This window comes from Rhinoderma darwinii, chromosome 3 (genome assembly GCF_050947455.1).
Source record: "Rhinoderma darwinii isolate aRhiDar2 chromosome 3, aRhiDar2.hap1, whole genome shotgun sequence".
NCBI classification, from domain to species: domain Eukaryota; kingdom Metazoa; phylum Chordata; class Amphibia; order Anura; family Rhinodermatidae; genus Rhinoderma; species Rhinoderma darwinii.
In genome coordinates, this window is record NC_134689.1 from 226,375,512 (window position 1) to 226,390,758 (window position 15,247).

Here is a 15,247-nt window from a genome sequence, read left to right on the forward strand (position 1 = left end):
GCTGCCGCGGCCTCTGCAGCCAATCACACGCTCCTCTCCTGAAATACTCTGTGCTGCCTTAAACTCTGTGGACAGGTCAGGATCCTGTTTCTTTTAAATGCTGCACTGTAGCGCAGCCTTATATCGTGGATCGAGCGGGTTCTCCAGCAGCATTTAAAAGAAACAGGATCCTGACCTGTCCACAGAGTTTAAGGCAGCACAGAGTATTTCAGGAGATGAGCACTGCCGGGCACGGCCGACCACGGGCAGCCGGTCGTTTTTCCGAGCCGTGCTCCCATTATAAAGTATAGGAGCACGGCCCGTAAAATAAAAAAATAGAACATGTTCTAGCTTTTTAACGGCTCGGGCACCTTCCCGTGAGAAAACGGGAAGGTACCCGTGGCTAACAGAAGTCTATGGGCCCGCTATTTCGGGTCGTAATTACGACCCGTAAATCCAAAGTAAGCCAAGCAAAGTAATCTCAAACTGTTCTCTATGCTCTGAAAGCTAAGAAAACAGCACCAAAAACTTCTTGTAACCTTTCTATGGGTGTTTCCTGGGACATGTGACAGGTTCAAGTGAAGTTCACATCCGTTTTTTAAACGGAAACACGGAACGGAAACGGAGTGCACGCGGAAACAAAAACGGACACACGGATCCATCAAAAACGGGCGCTAAAATGGTGATGGAAGTGTGCATGAGGCCTTACTCCTACTCAGAGAATGTGTGGTTGATACACACTGTGCAACACGCATACTCTATTCCAGGGTGTAGCAACCTCCCGCACCCGTGCCACAGCTGCGATGTGGGGCCTTGATCTCTGGTATGCTCTCCCCTTGTTCAGCGCCAGGGTATGCTGCGGTGCTGAAGACAGGGAGAGACTCAGGGGCAGAGCGGATAGACAAAGGGCCAGAGCGACACAGTGGCAGAGCGGGGAGACACAGTGGCATACTCTCCCCGTATTCAGCGCCGTTGTATGCTGCTGCTCTGAACACAGGGAGAGACTCAGGGACAGAGCGGATAGACACAAAGCCAGAGCGGGGGGGTGGGGGGGAGACAGTGGCAGAGCAGAGAGACACTGGCAGAGCGGGGAGACACATTGGCATGCTATCTCCATGTTCAGCGTCGTTGTATGCTGTGGCGCTGAACACAGGGAGAGACTTAGGGGCAGAGCGGATAGACACAGCACCAGAGCGGGAGAGACAGGCGCAGAGCGGGTAGACACATTGGCATGCTATCAGCTTGTTCAGCGCTGTTGTATGCTGCAGCGCTGAACACAGGGAGAGAGACAGGGGGAGACACAGGGGCACAGCGGGCAGAGACACAGGATCTGCATGGGGAGAAAATACTAGGGGAGGAAACATTGGAGCTTTGATTCATGGGATTTGTAGTCTTTATGCACAACAGGAAACGGCCCGTCACAGCAAAATAGCGATGTAAACAAACTGGAAAATAACCTCAGGAGCGTAGAATGAAGAAATTGAGTCATAAAAACATGTGGGGAACATAGGTTGAACAGAAGTAACAGATATAAATGTTTATTAAATTAAAAAAACTATGTTGGAAAACCCCTTTAAATGCGGCTCTTTGATCTGGAGGTCCAACTGTAATGATGGGGGTAGGGAAACAGACAAGTGAGCTCTAATCTACCCGCCACTCAGTCCCTGCCTACTTGCAACGACCCGCCCTAGGCGACGGCGTACATCTGGGCGACGGTCCCTACGCTCAATAAGTGCACGACAGACAAACAGACAAGGGTACACAGAAGCAAGGGAAAAGGGGCAGTTGCCCACAGCAACACCGTGAGCAACAAGAGTGGTGAACGAGCCGAGTCAAACCAGGAGTGTACGAGGTACCAAACGCAGAGCAGGAGAGTAAAGAACAAGCCGAGTCAAACCAGGTGTACATGAGGTACCAAACACAGAGCAGGAGAGTAGTCAGTAAGCCAGGGTCAATATGAAGCAGGGTCAAATAGTTCAAGAAGCTGCAGCAGGGCCAGGAAACCAAACGAGAAGAATCACAAGCAAGGAGGAACAGGAAAGGCAGGTATAAATAGACAGAGGGCGGGAGCTAGCTCCGTCTGGCCAGGCTGTGATAGGCTCTCCCACTCCTAAGCCTGCCATCCTGAGTGGTGGAAGATGGAGTCAGTCTCACAGACATAGAAGCAGGTGCAGACTGATTACCTATGGGCGTGGATACAGAAGCTGTGCCTGGCAGATCCTTAACACCAACAGAACGGAACAAGAAAAGTCCTCTGTACATAACATGTGTAATATAATTTCCCTTTTGTTTTTTACATTTTATAAAGAAGGCCTATGTCATGTGACAAGGGCATCTGTAAGATAGTCATAAACTAGAGGGTGATAAGTGCTTCTTCACTACAGCTCCCAGAAACAGTTTCAAACCAGAGTTTCAGCGGGACAGTCCTGGAGTCCGGGCGGTGTCCCGCTGTCCTGGGCGGCCAGTGGTATGTCCTGCTGTCAACTGTATCTGCGTCCTCAGTACACTACGCTATCGTTCCTGTCTGAAAAACGGAAAGCTAACGGAACAGACGCCAGCTGAGACCAAATGAACAGAAAAAATACCATTGCAATCAATGGTATTGCATACGGAAACGCTAGTCTCTGTTTGTCTTTCTATTCATCTGTTCCTCCGAGGGAACAGATGAACGGTTAGGCGAAACGTGATGTGAACACGGCCTTTCCAACATCAATCACTCACAGTGCAGCTTTCTGAGCAGTTTAAGAAATGGAAGCTGAGCTCTGAATGGTTGCTACAGACACAGAGTCAGTTTTTCTATTAGACCGTTTTGGTAAATGTGGTCCATTGTATCGAAATTCACAAAAGTTAAGCCTTTATGTCCATTTCATTTTTATCGGCATCATGTATATAGTAAGCCCTACCATTTGTAAATTCCAGAAAGCAATAATTGTGTTGCGATGGTGAGGTTTATTCTGTTTCGTTTTGGAATATTGTAAATGATCATTTCCCTCGAAGCAGTGGATGATTGACTGACTACATGTCAGTTTCATCTAGATAAAATAGCTAACAGCCAGAGGTGACTTGGCAGAAAGAAGAAATGAATTATACGTTTCTGCAGACTGAGGAGCGCTCATGAACCCTGGTACTCACATCTGAGAAGCGATGTGACTATTTCCTAGTGCACAGTAGAAATTCCAGTTGCTGTGCTTTCTCCAGGCTTCTCACAGGACCCATTCTCAGGCAGTTAAGTCAACACACTCTTTATTGATATTGGCAGCGCTGCCAGAATCTGCTAACAGTACACAAGCTTGTAACATTGCATTAATTGTCCTACTAAAGGAGTGCATCGCATACAATGTAACACGTAACATATGCTGCCTTGATTAGAAACTAATTAAAAGTGCAGTCCCTCTCAGGACTAATGTCTAGTAATTGCAGTTTTATATTCATTATTAACATGGCTTTCATTGACGAGCCTAAGGCTGGATTCGCACGAGCATGTTCGGTCCGTAAAGGACGGAACGTATTTCGGCTGCAAGTCCCGGACCGAACACACTGCAGGGAGCCGGGCTCCTAGGATCATAGTTATGTACGACGCTAGGAGTCCCTGCCTCGCTGCGGGACAACTGTCCCGTACTGTAATCATGTTTTCAGTACAGGACAGTAGTTCCAGGGAGAGGCAGGGACTCCTAGCGTCGTACATAACTATGATGCCAGGAGCCCGGCTCCCTGCACTGTGTTCGGTCTGGGAATTGCGGCCGAAATACGTTTCGTCCTTTACGGACGTAACATGCTCGTGTGAATCCAGCCTAAATGAGTGGAAATAGTCATGTGATCAGATCGAGAGTCATTCTAAAGCATTAATAACTTGGTGACCAGCCTATTTTAGGCCTTACTGACCAAGCAATTTGTTTTTCCATCGTCGCGTTCAAAGAGCTATAACTTTTATATTTTTGCGTCGACGTACAGTAGCTGTATAAGGTCCTGTTTTTTGCGGGACAAGTTGTATTTTTTAATAGCACCATTTTGGGGTATATATAATTTATTGATTAACTTTTTTGGGGGGGATAATGGAAAAAACCTAAAATTTTGCAATACTTTTTTGCGTCTTAAATTTATGTCGTTCACCGTGTGGTTTAAATATCAGAATAGCTTTATTTAGGGTATTGTTACAATTGCGGCCATAACAAATGTATAGTTTTTTTCATGTTTTGGTACTTTTACACAAAAGTATCGCCATATCTTAAGAGACATAACTTTTTAATTTTCTGCCGATGTAGCTGAATGACAGCTTATTTTTCGCGGGACGGTCTGTAGTTTTTATTGCTGCCATTTTGGGGTACATGCGACTTTTTGATTGCTTTTTATCACATTTTTTTGCAAGGCAGGATGAACAGAAAACAGCAATTATTTTTATTACATTTTTTACGGCATTTACCCAGCAATAAATAACGTAATAGGTTTGTAGTTGGGGTAGTTACGGACATCCTAGGGGCTAAACGGGTGGGATCGATGCTGATTTTTATCCTGCCCGCTAGAGCAGGTGCCCGGCTGTCTTTAGACAGCTCGACACCTGCTTTAGTCGGCACGGGACACCCGTGCCAGGCTTATATCACGGGGCCGCCTTTTCACAGAGTTGTGGCATAACTACCCTTAATGGCCGCCGTAAAAACACGTAGTTGCGGTCATTAAGGGGTTAAAGAATGTCTGCATTAAAAAGCCTGTAGAGGTATTTCGTTTGTATAAGCACTAAATTATTTACAAGTGCCAATTATATTACATCGGACAAATGTCATATTGGTTGCTTAGGCTTTGAAAAATTGAAACCATATCATTGAAAACTGAAGATTGTAAATGATGGGAGACTGGATTGGGCACACATCCACAGGGGTCAAGTATTAGCAATCAATGTCAATATTACTCCACACAGTGGGTGTACATAAGCATTCACTATTTTCCGACATAAGTAGAAATAAAGGTGCACATGAACAGACAGCCTAGAGCTGTTATACAGACTTTTCCTTCAGTTCAGGTTGTAATAAATATATGACGTCAGTGGAACATAGAATGAATTAGAAATTGCGAAAGCTTCTTGTGCTCACTTATACGTGCATGACTAAGAAAATGTACAAGACCTCCTTTAATACAGGACATACTGCTCCCATTCTTTGGCCATCTAGCTATGTATACAATGGCACATACCTAATGATCTATTGCCACTGGTACTTTACCAACATATACTGTAGCCACCTCCCAGGGCATATATACTGCAGCCATTCTCAAATAAGATAGTGAAATATATATATCTAATCTGAGACTGGCAATAGTATATACTAAGGAGCTTGTTGTAGTATATATACTCTGGAAGCTGACTACAGAATAGTATATATAGTCTCTGGTTACTTAGTACTATAGCATATACACTGATCATGCCTCCAAAACAGTTCTAAGCCATCGAGGCATTGACTCTAAAAGACTTCTGAAGGTGTCCTGTGGTATCTGGCACCAAGACGACAGCAGCAGATCCTTTAAGTCCTGTAGGATGCCAGTTATGGGCTCAATGGATTGGACTTGTTTTTCTCGCACATACCACAGATGCTCGATCAGATTGAGATCTGGGGAATTTGGAGGCCAACTCAACACCTTGATCTCTTTCTCATGTTTCTCAAACCATTTCTGAACAGATTTTGCAGTGTAGCAGGCCGCATTATCCTGCTTAAAGAGGCCACTGCTATTAGGGGATACCGTTACCATAAAGGGGTGTACTTGGTGTTCTTCAATGTTTAGGTTGGTAGTACGTGTCAAAGTAGCATCCACTTGAATGGCAGGACTCAAGTTTCCTAAAAAAAAAAAACATTGCCCAGAACATTACATTGCCTCTGCCGGGTAAATGTCACACATTCACCTAGCCATCCAGATAATGTAAAAAACATGTAATTTATCAGACCATGTCACATTCTTCCATTGCTGCATGGTCCAGTTCTGACGCTCATGATGTGAGCTGCGATGCACTGTGGGTTCTAACACCTTTCAGTCATAACCAGCACTATCTTATTCAGCAATTTGTGCTACATTAGCTCTTCTCAGGGATCGGACCAGACGGCTAACCTTCACTCTCCATGTGCATTAATAAAGCCTTTGGTTCCCATGACCTTGTCGCCAGTTGTCCTTCCTTGGACTACTTTTGGTAGGTACTAACCACTGCATACTGGGAACACCCCACATGAATTGACTGCTGTTTTGGAAATGCTCTGACCCAGTCGTCTAGCCATCACAATTTGTCCCTTGTTATCATTTTCTCCGCTTTCTGCTTCCGGTGTTATATACGTACCTCTTCACATGGTCTTCTCCCTCCTGGGCTGCGCCACGCCTCTTCCTTGAGGTCAGTGTCTGGCGGCTGCCCACACCACAGCCTATCTGCTCCCAGTCCTGCAGTGCGCACTCTCACTCTTGTTCTCTTAAAGGTTCAGCGTGCGCCAAATTATTCAACCCAGCTTTTCCTGGGTATAAAGGGTCCTCATCTTTCTGGTGTTCTTTGCTAGAGCAATTTGATTCATCTAAGCTAAACTTGTGAATATCTGCTATATCGTTTATTGGAATTCCTGTATTTGACCTCTGCATATACCTTTTGACCAACCTTGCCTGCCGCCTGCCTTGACCTCTTGCTAGTGGCCGTGACGAACCTCTGTCACCTGTCCTGACCCCTGGATAAGTGACCTGTGAAAAACCTTGCCTGCCTTGACCTTTTGCTAAACCTGACTACACTTACTGTTCCTAAACTTGCACTTCACCTGCTACGTTGGCCAACCCGTAATTATTATGTATCTCACAGGATATGTGATAAATATCTAATCGGTGGGGTCCGACCGCTGGCACCCCCACTGATCACGAGAATGGGCTTACCTTGCCACTCCTGGGTGCCCCATAGGAATGGATCGGTAATGTGCAGCCACTCCATTCATTTCCATGGGGTTGCTGCGCCCCTTCCCAGAGACTAGGTGAGATACATACAGAGCCTCCTCTCTGTGTATAGTGTTGCTATCCTACCTAGGCTTCCAGCAGTATAATAGAGCTATCATCAATTCACCCACCCTCTAATGATAATGAAATGATTCTTCTCAACCTTTGACTGTATAAAAGACAAAGTTGACAAGTGAGCTGCAGAGAAAGTAAGTATAAACTTATTCTAACTGCTCTAGCGGCAAGTGTGAAAACTGTAATACTTCAAGATATTTTTTTTAATGTAACATAAAATATAAAGAAAACACCACCATAATGTTTTTAAAAAAATATGAGAAAAACCTGATTTAAATAATACATAATTTTCTGACAATCCAATCCCTTTAAGTGTTCTTATCAGAACCAGAAAAAGGAGTTGACATTGGTCCCTGAAGACATAAGCCTATTCTCAACATACTTTTTCACTCAAAAATGTCCCAATTCACGTCTTTGTTCAATATTACAATATAACAATGCCACTGTAATTCTTTCTGCTAACTGGATTCTGATTTACAATAAATTTACTACCTCAATTGGTAAAACTCTGAGACCTGGATGATTGATGGATAACATCTTTCAGGTTCTTTTATGACCCGCTTGTATGATTACATAGACAGCAAGGATTTTGCAAGGACCTTTTTTGCATAGAAGGTTTATTGTGGTAAGCATTATAAATAGGGAACATTTACGTTACAATGGGACACAACTGTGCATATTTATTTCTATGTACTATTTCTATGTAGCGTTGTACGGTAAGGAACCTTTCAAGGGAGAAAATTGGGTTGTAACTGAGAACAATATCTTGCAGTGATGCAGATAATGAGCGTATTACAATATCAGTATTGGCTCGGTTTAGTCTGTGAAATCAGAACAGCTTTCATCCATGTAGCGCTCTATAACATAACGTAATGATGTATCCTTGTCAGAATACCAAGAGCTTTTCACAAGTCCTTATATTATGCCACTTAACAACATGCAGTATTTATATTTATACCCCCGAGTTCAATTTAAGGAGATGAATAGGGTGCTGCTGAGTTAATACACAAGCTTTCCGAGCAGCCACACTCTCCATGTCCTTGATGTCAAACCGAGAAGAGAAATGCTTGAATTAACAAATAGCCCTATTGTATGAATAGAATACATACGTTTCACGTGAACATTTGATGTACAGACTGTGCGTTCTAAAATTCCGGAGGGAACAGTAAATATTCGTTACAACGCCATTCAGCTAATGTCTTGCCACTAACCAATGTGACGATCTATGCATAGTGTACACTAGAGTATTGATGGCTTCCTGTGAACTTCTACTTTATAGAGTACAGGCTGTATAGCCTAAAGTGGATTTCTTTCTCAAGCGCTGGGTTTCTAGCAAACTCTACTCTTGAAGGTATAGACTTAATAACAGGGTTTTTATAAGCGTATTATAGGCTTGTTTACCCAGTCGTAGCCAAACAGCGGTGATCGTATCAGTTGCTTACTAGAGGTTTTCGAGCAGATTAAGCTGTGAGATTATTTTAGGCTTAAGTCAGCATAGTGTTGCTTCATCCTTCTTTGCACAGCATAGGGTGGAAATGTTTTATGATTGGATTGAGCCATGTATTTACAGTCTTGTGAAATGACATGTAACGTTCTGACTTTCCAGTAATTGGCATTACTGATTGTAAATCGGTAAATTCACAGACTATCTAAAACTAGATTATTATTATTATTATTATTATTATTGAAAAAGTAGTGAAATTATTTTGCCTCATTAAAAAACATTTTTCTCTGTTCAAACAACATAAAATAACTAAAAAGGTCATTTAGTAGGCAGACATGTTACTATACAAAGTTATTATTTCACGTAGGCTAACATAAGGCGGCAACACAGTGGATTTATATGGCAATTTTTACTTTGCGGCTTATGTTATCAGTCATATGAACTAATTATTGTCAATCTAGATGCCCCACCAGATATAAACCTAGGATTCAGTAATATGTATTACAGAGAATTAAGTGGTTGGGATAACATGAAGCAGAGGAAAAACACCAGGTTGTCGAGTGTAGCTTCTGGGCTTGATTCACTCTCCTATCAGGAATTGTATTTCTCAAAAATATCTCCAGGATGCGCACGTTTCTTACTGTGGGACCAGTCGAAACTCGTATTGTTGCTCTTTTTTTTTTTTATTCTTTATTTAAGAATTTTTTTCAATAAACAAGCAGGAAGGGACAAAAAGAAGAAAGGGGTAATAGTACCAAATAAAATAAGTTCACATTGAGATACAAAATAACAAGGGCAGGCAATCATAACAGTACAAGACAGGTCACCTGGCGCAGTAGACGACCGATAATATCAGTAGGAGTATTTAAGATATTATAACAAGTCATGCTCCATCATGGAGCACAGCTAAATTTTACTAGTGGGTAGATCCTATCAGATCAGAGAATTCATCAATTGTCAAAGTAAGGGAGTGATCTATATTGCTAAATGCCCCTGTCCTAAACTATATGTCGGCAAGACCATACAGGAATTGAGGAGGAGAATTTCAAAACACCTAAGTACTATCCATCACAAAGAAGATACACCACTCTCTAGGCACGTGCATTCTGCACATAATGGGGATGTCCGTGCCCTACAATTCTGGGGCATTACCCATATTAAACTTGGCCCTAGAGCAGGTAATCTGGATCGCAGGTTACTACAGGAGGAGGCACGTTGGATCCATCGTTTGGGCTCCCTCAGTCCAGGGGGCCTCAACGAGGGTTTTACGTTTGCGGCATTTTTGTGAATCCGCTGGTCTTCCCTCTGTTCGGTTGCATGATGCCCCTTTGGGTATACATATTTTTTGTTATAAATTGCATTATTATATGGCATTATTATACAGCACTGTTATATAACTGACTCTGACTATGTTTGTACCTTTCCACACTCCTTACCATTTATTGACATCAATATAATCCTGAATAACCATTCAGACTTTCCTAGTGACTATTGCGACGGTCTCCTTCAATTTCAACTTTCAAATTGGGCTATCACAACAGACCACAACTGGTGCCATTATCCTGGCCACTTTATGGTTGGCATTATACATATGCCAATCATTTCTGCGATCTACTGTACTATGTACATGGCTATCTGCCTATTCATTGGTGAACTATCGTTCTTGCTGCCGGTCATGCACTAACTTAATAACTATTTCTACCTAACAGCTATATAGCACGTTATATGTATGCAATTCAATATGCATGCGTCGATACATTGTTGTAATCACCGGATTTTTTCTATCTCCGGTTTTTTCGTTACTGCACATGTGCGCCGCCACTGCACCTATTGGTGGCTTCTGTCTCACCAGCGATTGGTGCTGCTGACTGTCAGTCAGCCGTGCGGAGGCTTGTTCCTCCGCTCCTCTTTTGATTGGCTCTCAACTAATTGCAGCAACAGCTGCAGATAGTTTACTGCATATATAGGTATGTGGATTCCGCCGCCCGCTGTCACTAGCCCCTATACCCCTGAAGACGCTACGTCGGTAGTGAAACATGTCGGGGGGGCTCTTTTGAATTTTTAACTCTGGTCCTGCTGGTCTCTTAGTAATTTAACTTACGACGTGGTGCTGCGGTCTGCAGCCGTTAGCACCTTGCTTCTTTGAAAAACCACACATTGCACTATGCTGATCTCTATCAGCAATGGACCAGGAATTTTAACTTCTATGTAGTCTGTTGATGGTCGTCTATACCAATTAAAACTTTATATTTTAATTTTGGTGGTTGGGAAACAAGGGCTCTGTTTGCCGGTAGGCACTCTATACATTTGGCAGCTAAATTTTAGACACGATGTATCACAATGTCATGTGAGTTAAAAAAAAAACACAGGAAAAAAAAACAAAATAATAATATATATAAAAGGGAGATTTCAGAGAGCTGAGGTTAGTAGAAGTAAGCACGTTGACAGATAATTCTATAGATGAGGGAAGGGACCGTATTGTTGCTCTTACTCACTCTCGTCTTGACTACAGTATTGCATTATAACCTCGTCTTCCACTCACTAAACTCTCCCCTCTCCAATCTATCCACAATGCAGAGGCCAGGCTCATCTTTCTGACCAACCGCTACACCGATGTCTCTACCCTGTGCCAGTCACTACACTGGTTGCCAAGTCACTTTAGAATTTAATTTAAACTTATTACTCTCACCCACAAAGCTCTCCACAGTGCTGCACCACCTTACATCTCCTCCCTTATCTCTGTCTACTGAAATGCATAGTCGACCACACTTTCCAGTACAGTTGAGACAAAGGTGTACCAATGTACTGTATATTGGCTAAACATATGGCAAAAATGCACACTTTCGGCACACGTTTGGCTTATGATAGTCTATGGGCACACTAGACATATATCCTTTAGATATATATATATATATATATATATATATATACATATCTATCTGTGTATACAACTAATTTTGAGCCCAAACATAGTGTGAACCTATTATTAGCTATTTCAATTAGCTAGTCAATTGGGAATGATAGAGCTCCTTATTTGCAAAATAAAAAAATAATAATACCTTGATTTCTCACTTCAAAAAATTATTGGATAGGATGGAGCAATGAGTCCTATATCTGTTGTCACTTTTCTAGGTTTCAATGTTTAAGAAGCAAAAAGAAGCTAGGTAACAGCCCCATTAACCACCATTATTACACATCCCACAAGGGACGATATGCATAGTAGTATAGCAATTCAATAAATAACATACATAATAAAACAAAATAATTTCGCTCAAAGCTTGAGAGCTGCGAAGATACACAGAAAATAGTTGACCACTTTCAAACCCACCAATCCCAACTTCCCCTAGGGCCTGGCTTAAGATGAAGAGGGAAAAAAAAGTGTTAATATTCAGATATGTTCAGTAACTGGATATTTGCTTCACCCAAGTCTGAGATTTTAACATCTCTTTCCATAACTAGCATAGACTTCAATGGTGGGTGTAGTGTGTAAACGCAGACACCTCTCCTTTGAATTTCATGGAAACAGCAGATACACAGAATTATTCCCATGACCCCCGATTTTCAAGGAACCCACATTTATGGCATATCCTGTGGCTATGGCAAAAATATGTAAAATGGGAATATTTCTTTATGAACCATCAGAAGGTGTCCACCCTTATGACTTGTTGTCATTTGTAACAGGCATTCTTAGTAGAGATTGTCAATCAAATATTGGGTTGGCTGTTTTCTGAAATGTACTGATATTTATCGATGATATGTTGCGTGTATGTCATGATTTTCTGATTTGTATCCCCCTTAATAAACATGTTGGCCATCCCATTCTTTTGCAGCAACACTCATTGGAGCACGGTCTCTAACTGGCAGGGTTGTCCTCCTCAAATGCCACTTGTGATTGATATTGAGCACCCCCTCAGAGCGGTGTACAACAAGTGCTCTGTACGCCAGGTTTTTAACCCTTTGTATGGTCATTCATGCCCTTATTTACTTATTGGCTGGTATACATAGTAAATTCATTGTAGTGCAGATGTGTAAAAATGAATAAATATTGTCTTACTTTTATTTATCTATGTGTTCTATGGCCTAAGAATATAGCTAATTTAGTTTTTTTACATTTTCATCTAGGAATAACTTTTCCTATAATGAACTAAGAAAAAAGAAAAGTGAAATTTTAGTAATGGAGACCAGGGTACCAGCAATACAAGTAGATGAAGACAAAGCAAATCTACATATGGAAAAATCCAACAGCCCAAATAACGGCAGCCGAGAATTGTTTGGATCAGGTAAGTTAATGAAAATGTTAGTTACGAAGTTACTCACTACTGTCCCAGACATTTACACAAATGTCGATGTAGCAAAATATATCATCTGTACCCTAAAACCTACTAGTATTAGAAAATGCTCTTCTATATTTTGATGAAAAATGATTCTGTGTCGCAAGGATAACGGGTGCATGTGTTTTATTTTCTTTTAAACTATTCGATATTTTGTTTGTGGAGAGGCTTTTCTGCATATATTTTTTATTTTACATCTTTTTTTTTTTTTTCTCGTTGGGCCTAGGTTAGCAGTGATAACATTATCAGTGTTGTCCCTGCATTGTTTTTTGCAGAATTTTGTGCAGAAATTCCGCAGCATTTACAGTACCGAATCATGAATCACGCGCGCCACACGGAAGTGCTTCTGTGTGGCGTGCGTGATTGACTTCAATGGGTGCGTGATGCATTAAAAACGCACAAATATAGGACATGTCGTGAGTTTTACGCAGCGGACATATGCTGCTTGAAAATCACTGACTGTCTGAACGGCCCCATTGACTAACATAGGTCTGTGGTTTTCACGCTCGTAGCACGGACGTATTATACGTTTGTCTGAATAAACCCTAAAATGCATATTTACATCCCAGCAGCACTTCGTTTCTAGTGACAGTAGATATAAGGAGCTAGGACTTAAGTACAGGCAGGTGTTGTGAAAAGTTGAATACAATAAAATCACAGTCGTTCTGAAAAGTAAGCTAACTTTTCACTGATTAGTGGTGAATTTCCAATTAGGCTATGTAAACACATGGCATAATAGCTGTCCATATTTAACGTGCAATTGGAAGTAAGTAGGGTTTCCACGTCTCTGAAAAAATCAGGGTGAATTTTAGAGCATGTTTCAGATTTTTAAATCTGCGGCATGCTCAATATGTGGTGTGGTCTTGTCTTGGTGTGGATTTTACCATTTGCAACGCACCATATGAAATCCATGGGTATTCCACAGCAAAATCTACAGCAAAATTTTACATGTAACAAATATGGATTTGACCCTGGACTCTACTCCTGATTTGCAAACTAATTTGAGGTGAAACTTAAACAATGGAGGCTGAAATATGGATCCATATTTTAGTATTTCATCCTCCATTGTTTTACTTGTGAGAAATAGGCCTTCTTAATACAAAATTGAACCTGTCGGAGGCGAATTTTCACAGGTTTGCTCATCTCTATTGAGGACATATGGACCTTTTATAAGTTTCTTTATCTTAATGTGTTTCAAGGGACCCAATTTGATCCAAATCGATAGTTCCTACGTACATGTTAACTCAAGGAGCAATATTTTACAGCATTTTGTTAGTGATTTAAAGACACAAAGCAAAGTGTAGCTGTGCAGTGAACCAGAAGACATTTGTGTTTATTAACCTAACTTGTACTGGTGTTGTCAAAGCTTTCTTCAGATTATACCAGTTACAAGAGATTTACAGGTCAGTAATTCATCCTTTTTGTTTCCACGAGGACAGTATGACCTTTCTAACTAAAAATAGGGCAGGTAAAACAAAATGTAATCCCTAGATCAATCATGTAAACATGAATTAAAAACAGATAAAATAACCATATAATGTAATGCTTTGTTCACACAAATGTAAAAGTAACTTATGGCATATTAATGCTACTTACTGCTTTAATGGGTGCATTTAGTTATCAGTTATGCCTCTCCATAGAGAAAATGGCAAATTCGCAAAGCCACAAATGGACTGTAAATTATTTTAATGTAGAGTTTTGTTTGGTCTACACTCTAGTCCTTTATAAAGCACTAAATGGGATAAGCACTACAGTAGAATATTAAGATAACAAAAGCAATACATAAAGTGAAAATGTAAAACACCAAAGAGAAAGACCAAATCTATATCTGTTAAACTCTTCTCATAAACTCTATATCTGCGGAATTTTTATGATTTGCATGCAATGTTTTCTTTGTTTCAGCAATAGTCTAAGGGTCGTCTTACACGGTCCGACATGGGCTGTGTAATCGAGCGCCGATCAACGACACTGCCGTTACTCCGATCGCTCATCCCCATACATTTTCACTAGGTCGGCACACAGGGAGATGTGCTGCGGACAACGATAATATTTCATGCTGCATAGACAATATGTTTGCTCGTTCATCGGCTGATCGTTGCCCTGTTTACACAAGGAAATGATCTGGAACGAGTATTTATATGAACGCTCATTTGCCTGATTATTGGCTCGTGTAAAATGGCCTTTACTTAAAGGGGTTTTCCCATGAAGGACATTTATGACATAGTCACAGGATATGTCATAAATGTCATATAGATGCGGGTCCCACCTCTAGGACCCGCACCTATCTCTAGAACAGGGCCCCTAAACTTAGTTCTAGCTTTTGGTGCTAACGCTGTTTCCCAGCCACTTCCTGACTTTATGGTTGGGACATGGTCGGGAGTTACAGAAACAGCGTAGCTCGCCGAGCAACGCCATTTTCGTAACTCCTATACTAGTGAATGGTAGTTACGGAAGCAGCTTAGCATGCGAGATATGC

At 41.5% G+C, this 15,247-nt stretch overlaps 1 protein-coding gene across 3 annotated transcripts in view; it reads left to right on the forward strand.

Annotated features, from left to right (window-relative positions):
• The window catches only part of SFMBT2 (Scm like with four mbt domains 2), a 214,270-nt gene that overhangs the window by 51,362 nt on the left and 147,661 nt on the right, over window positions 1–15,247 (forward strand). For all 3 annotated transcript variants that reach the window (XM_075857477.1, XM_075857472.1, XM_075857473.1), the window contains exon 2: window positions 12,563–12,720. In XM_075857477.1, the coding sequence (XP_075713592.1) occupies window positions 12,563–12,720 (158 nt within the window). The remainder of the gene's footprint in view (window positions 1–12,562; window positions 12,721–15,247) is intronic.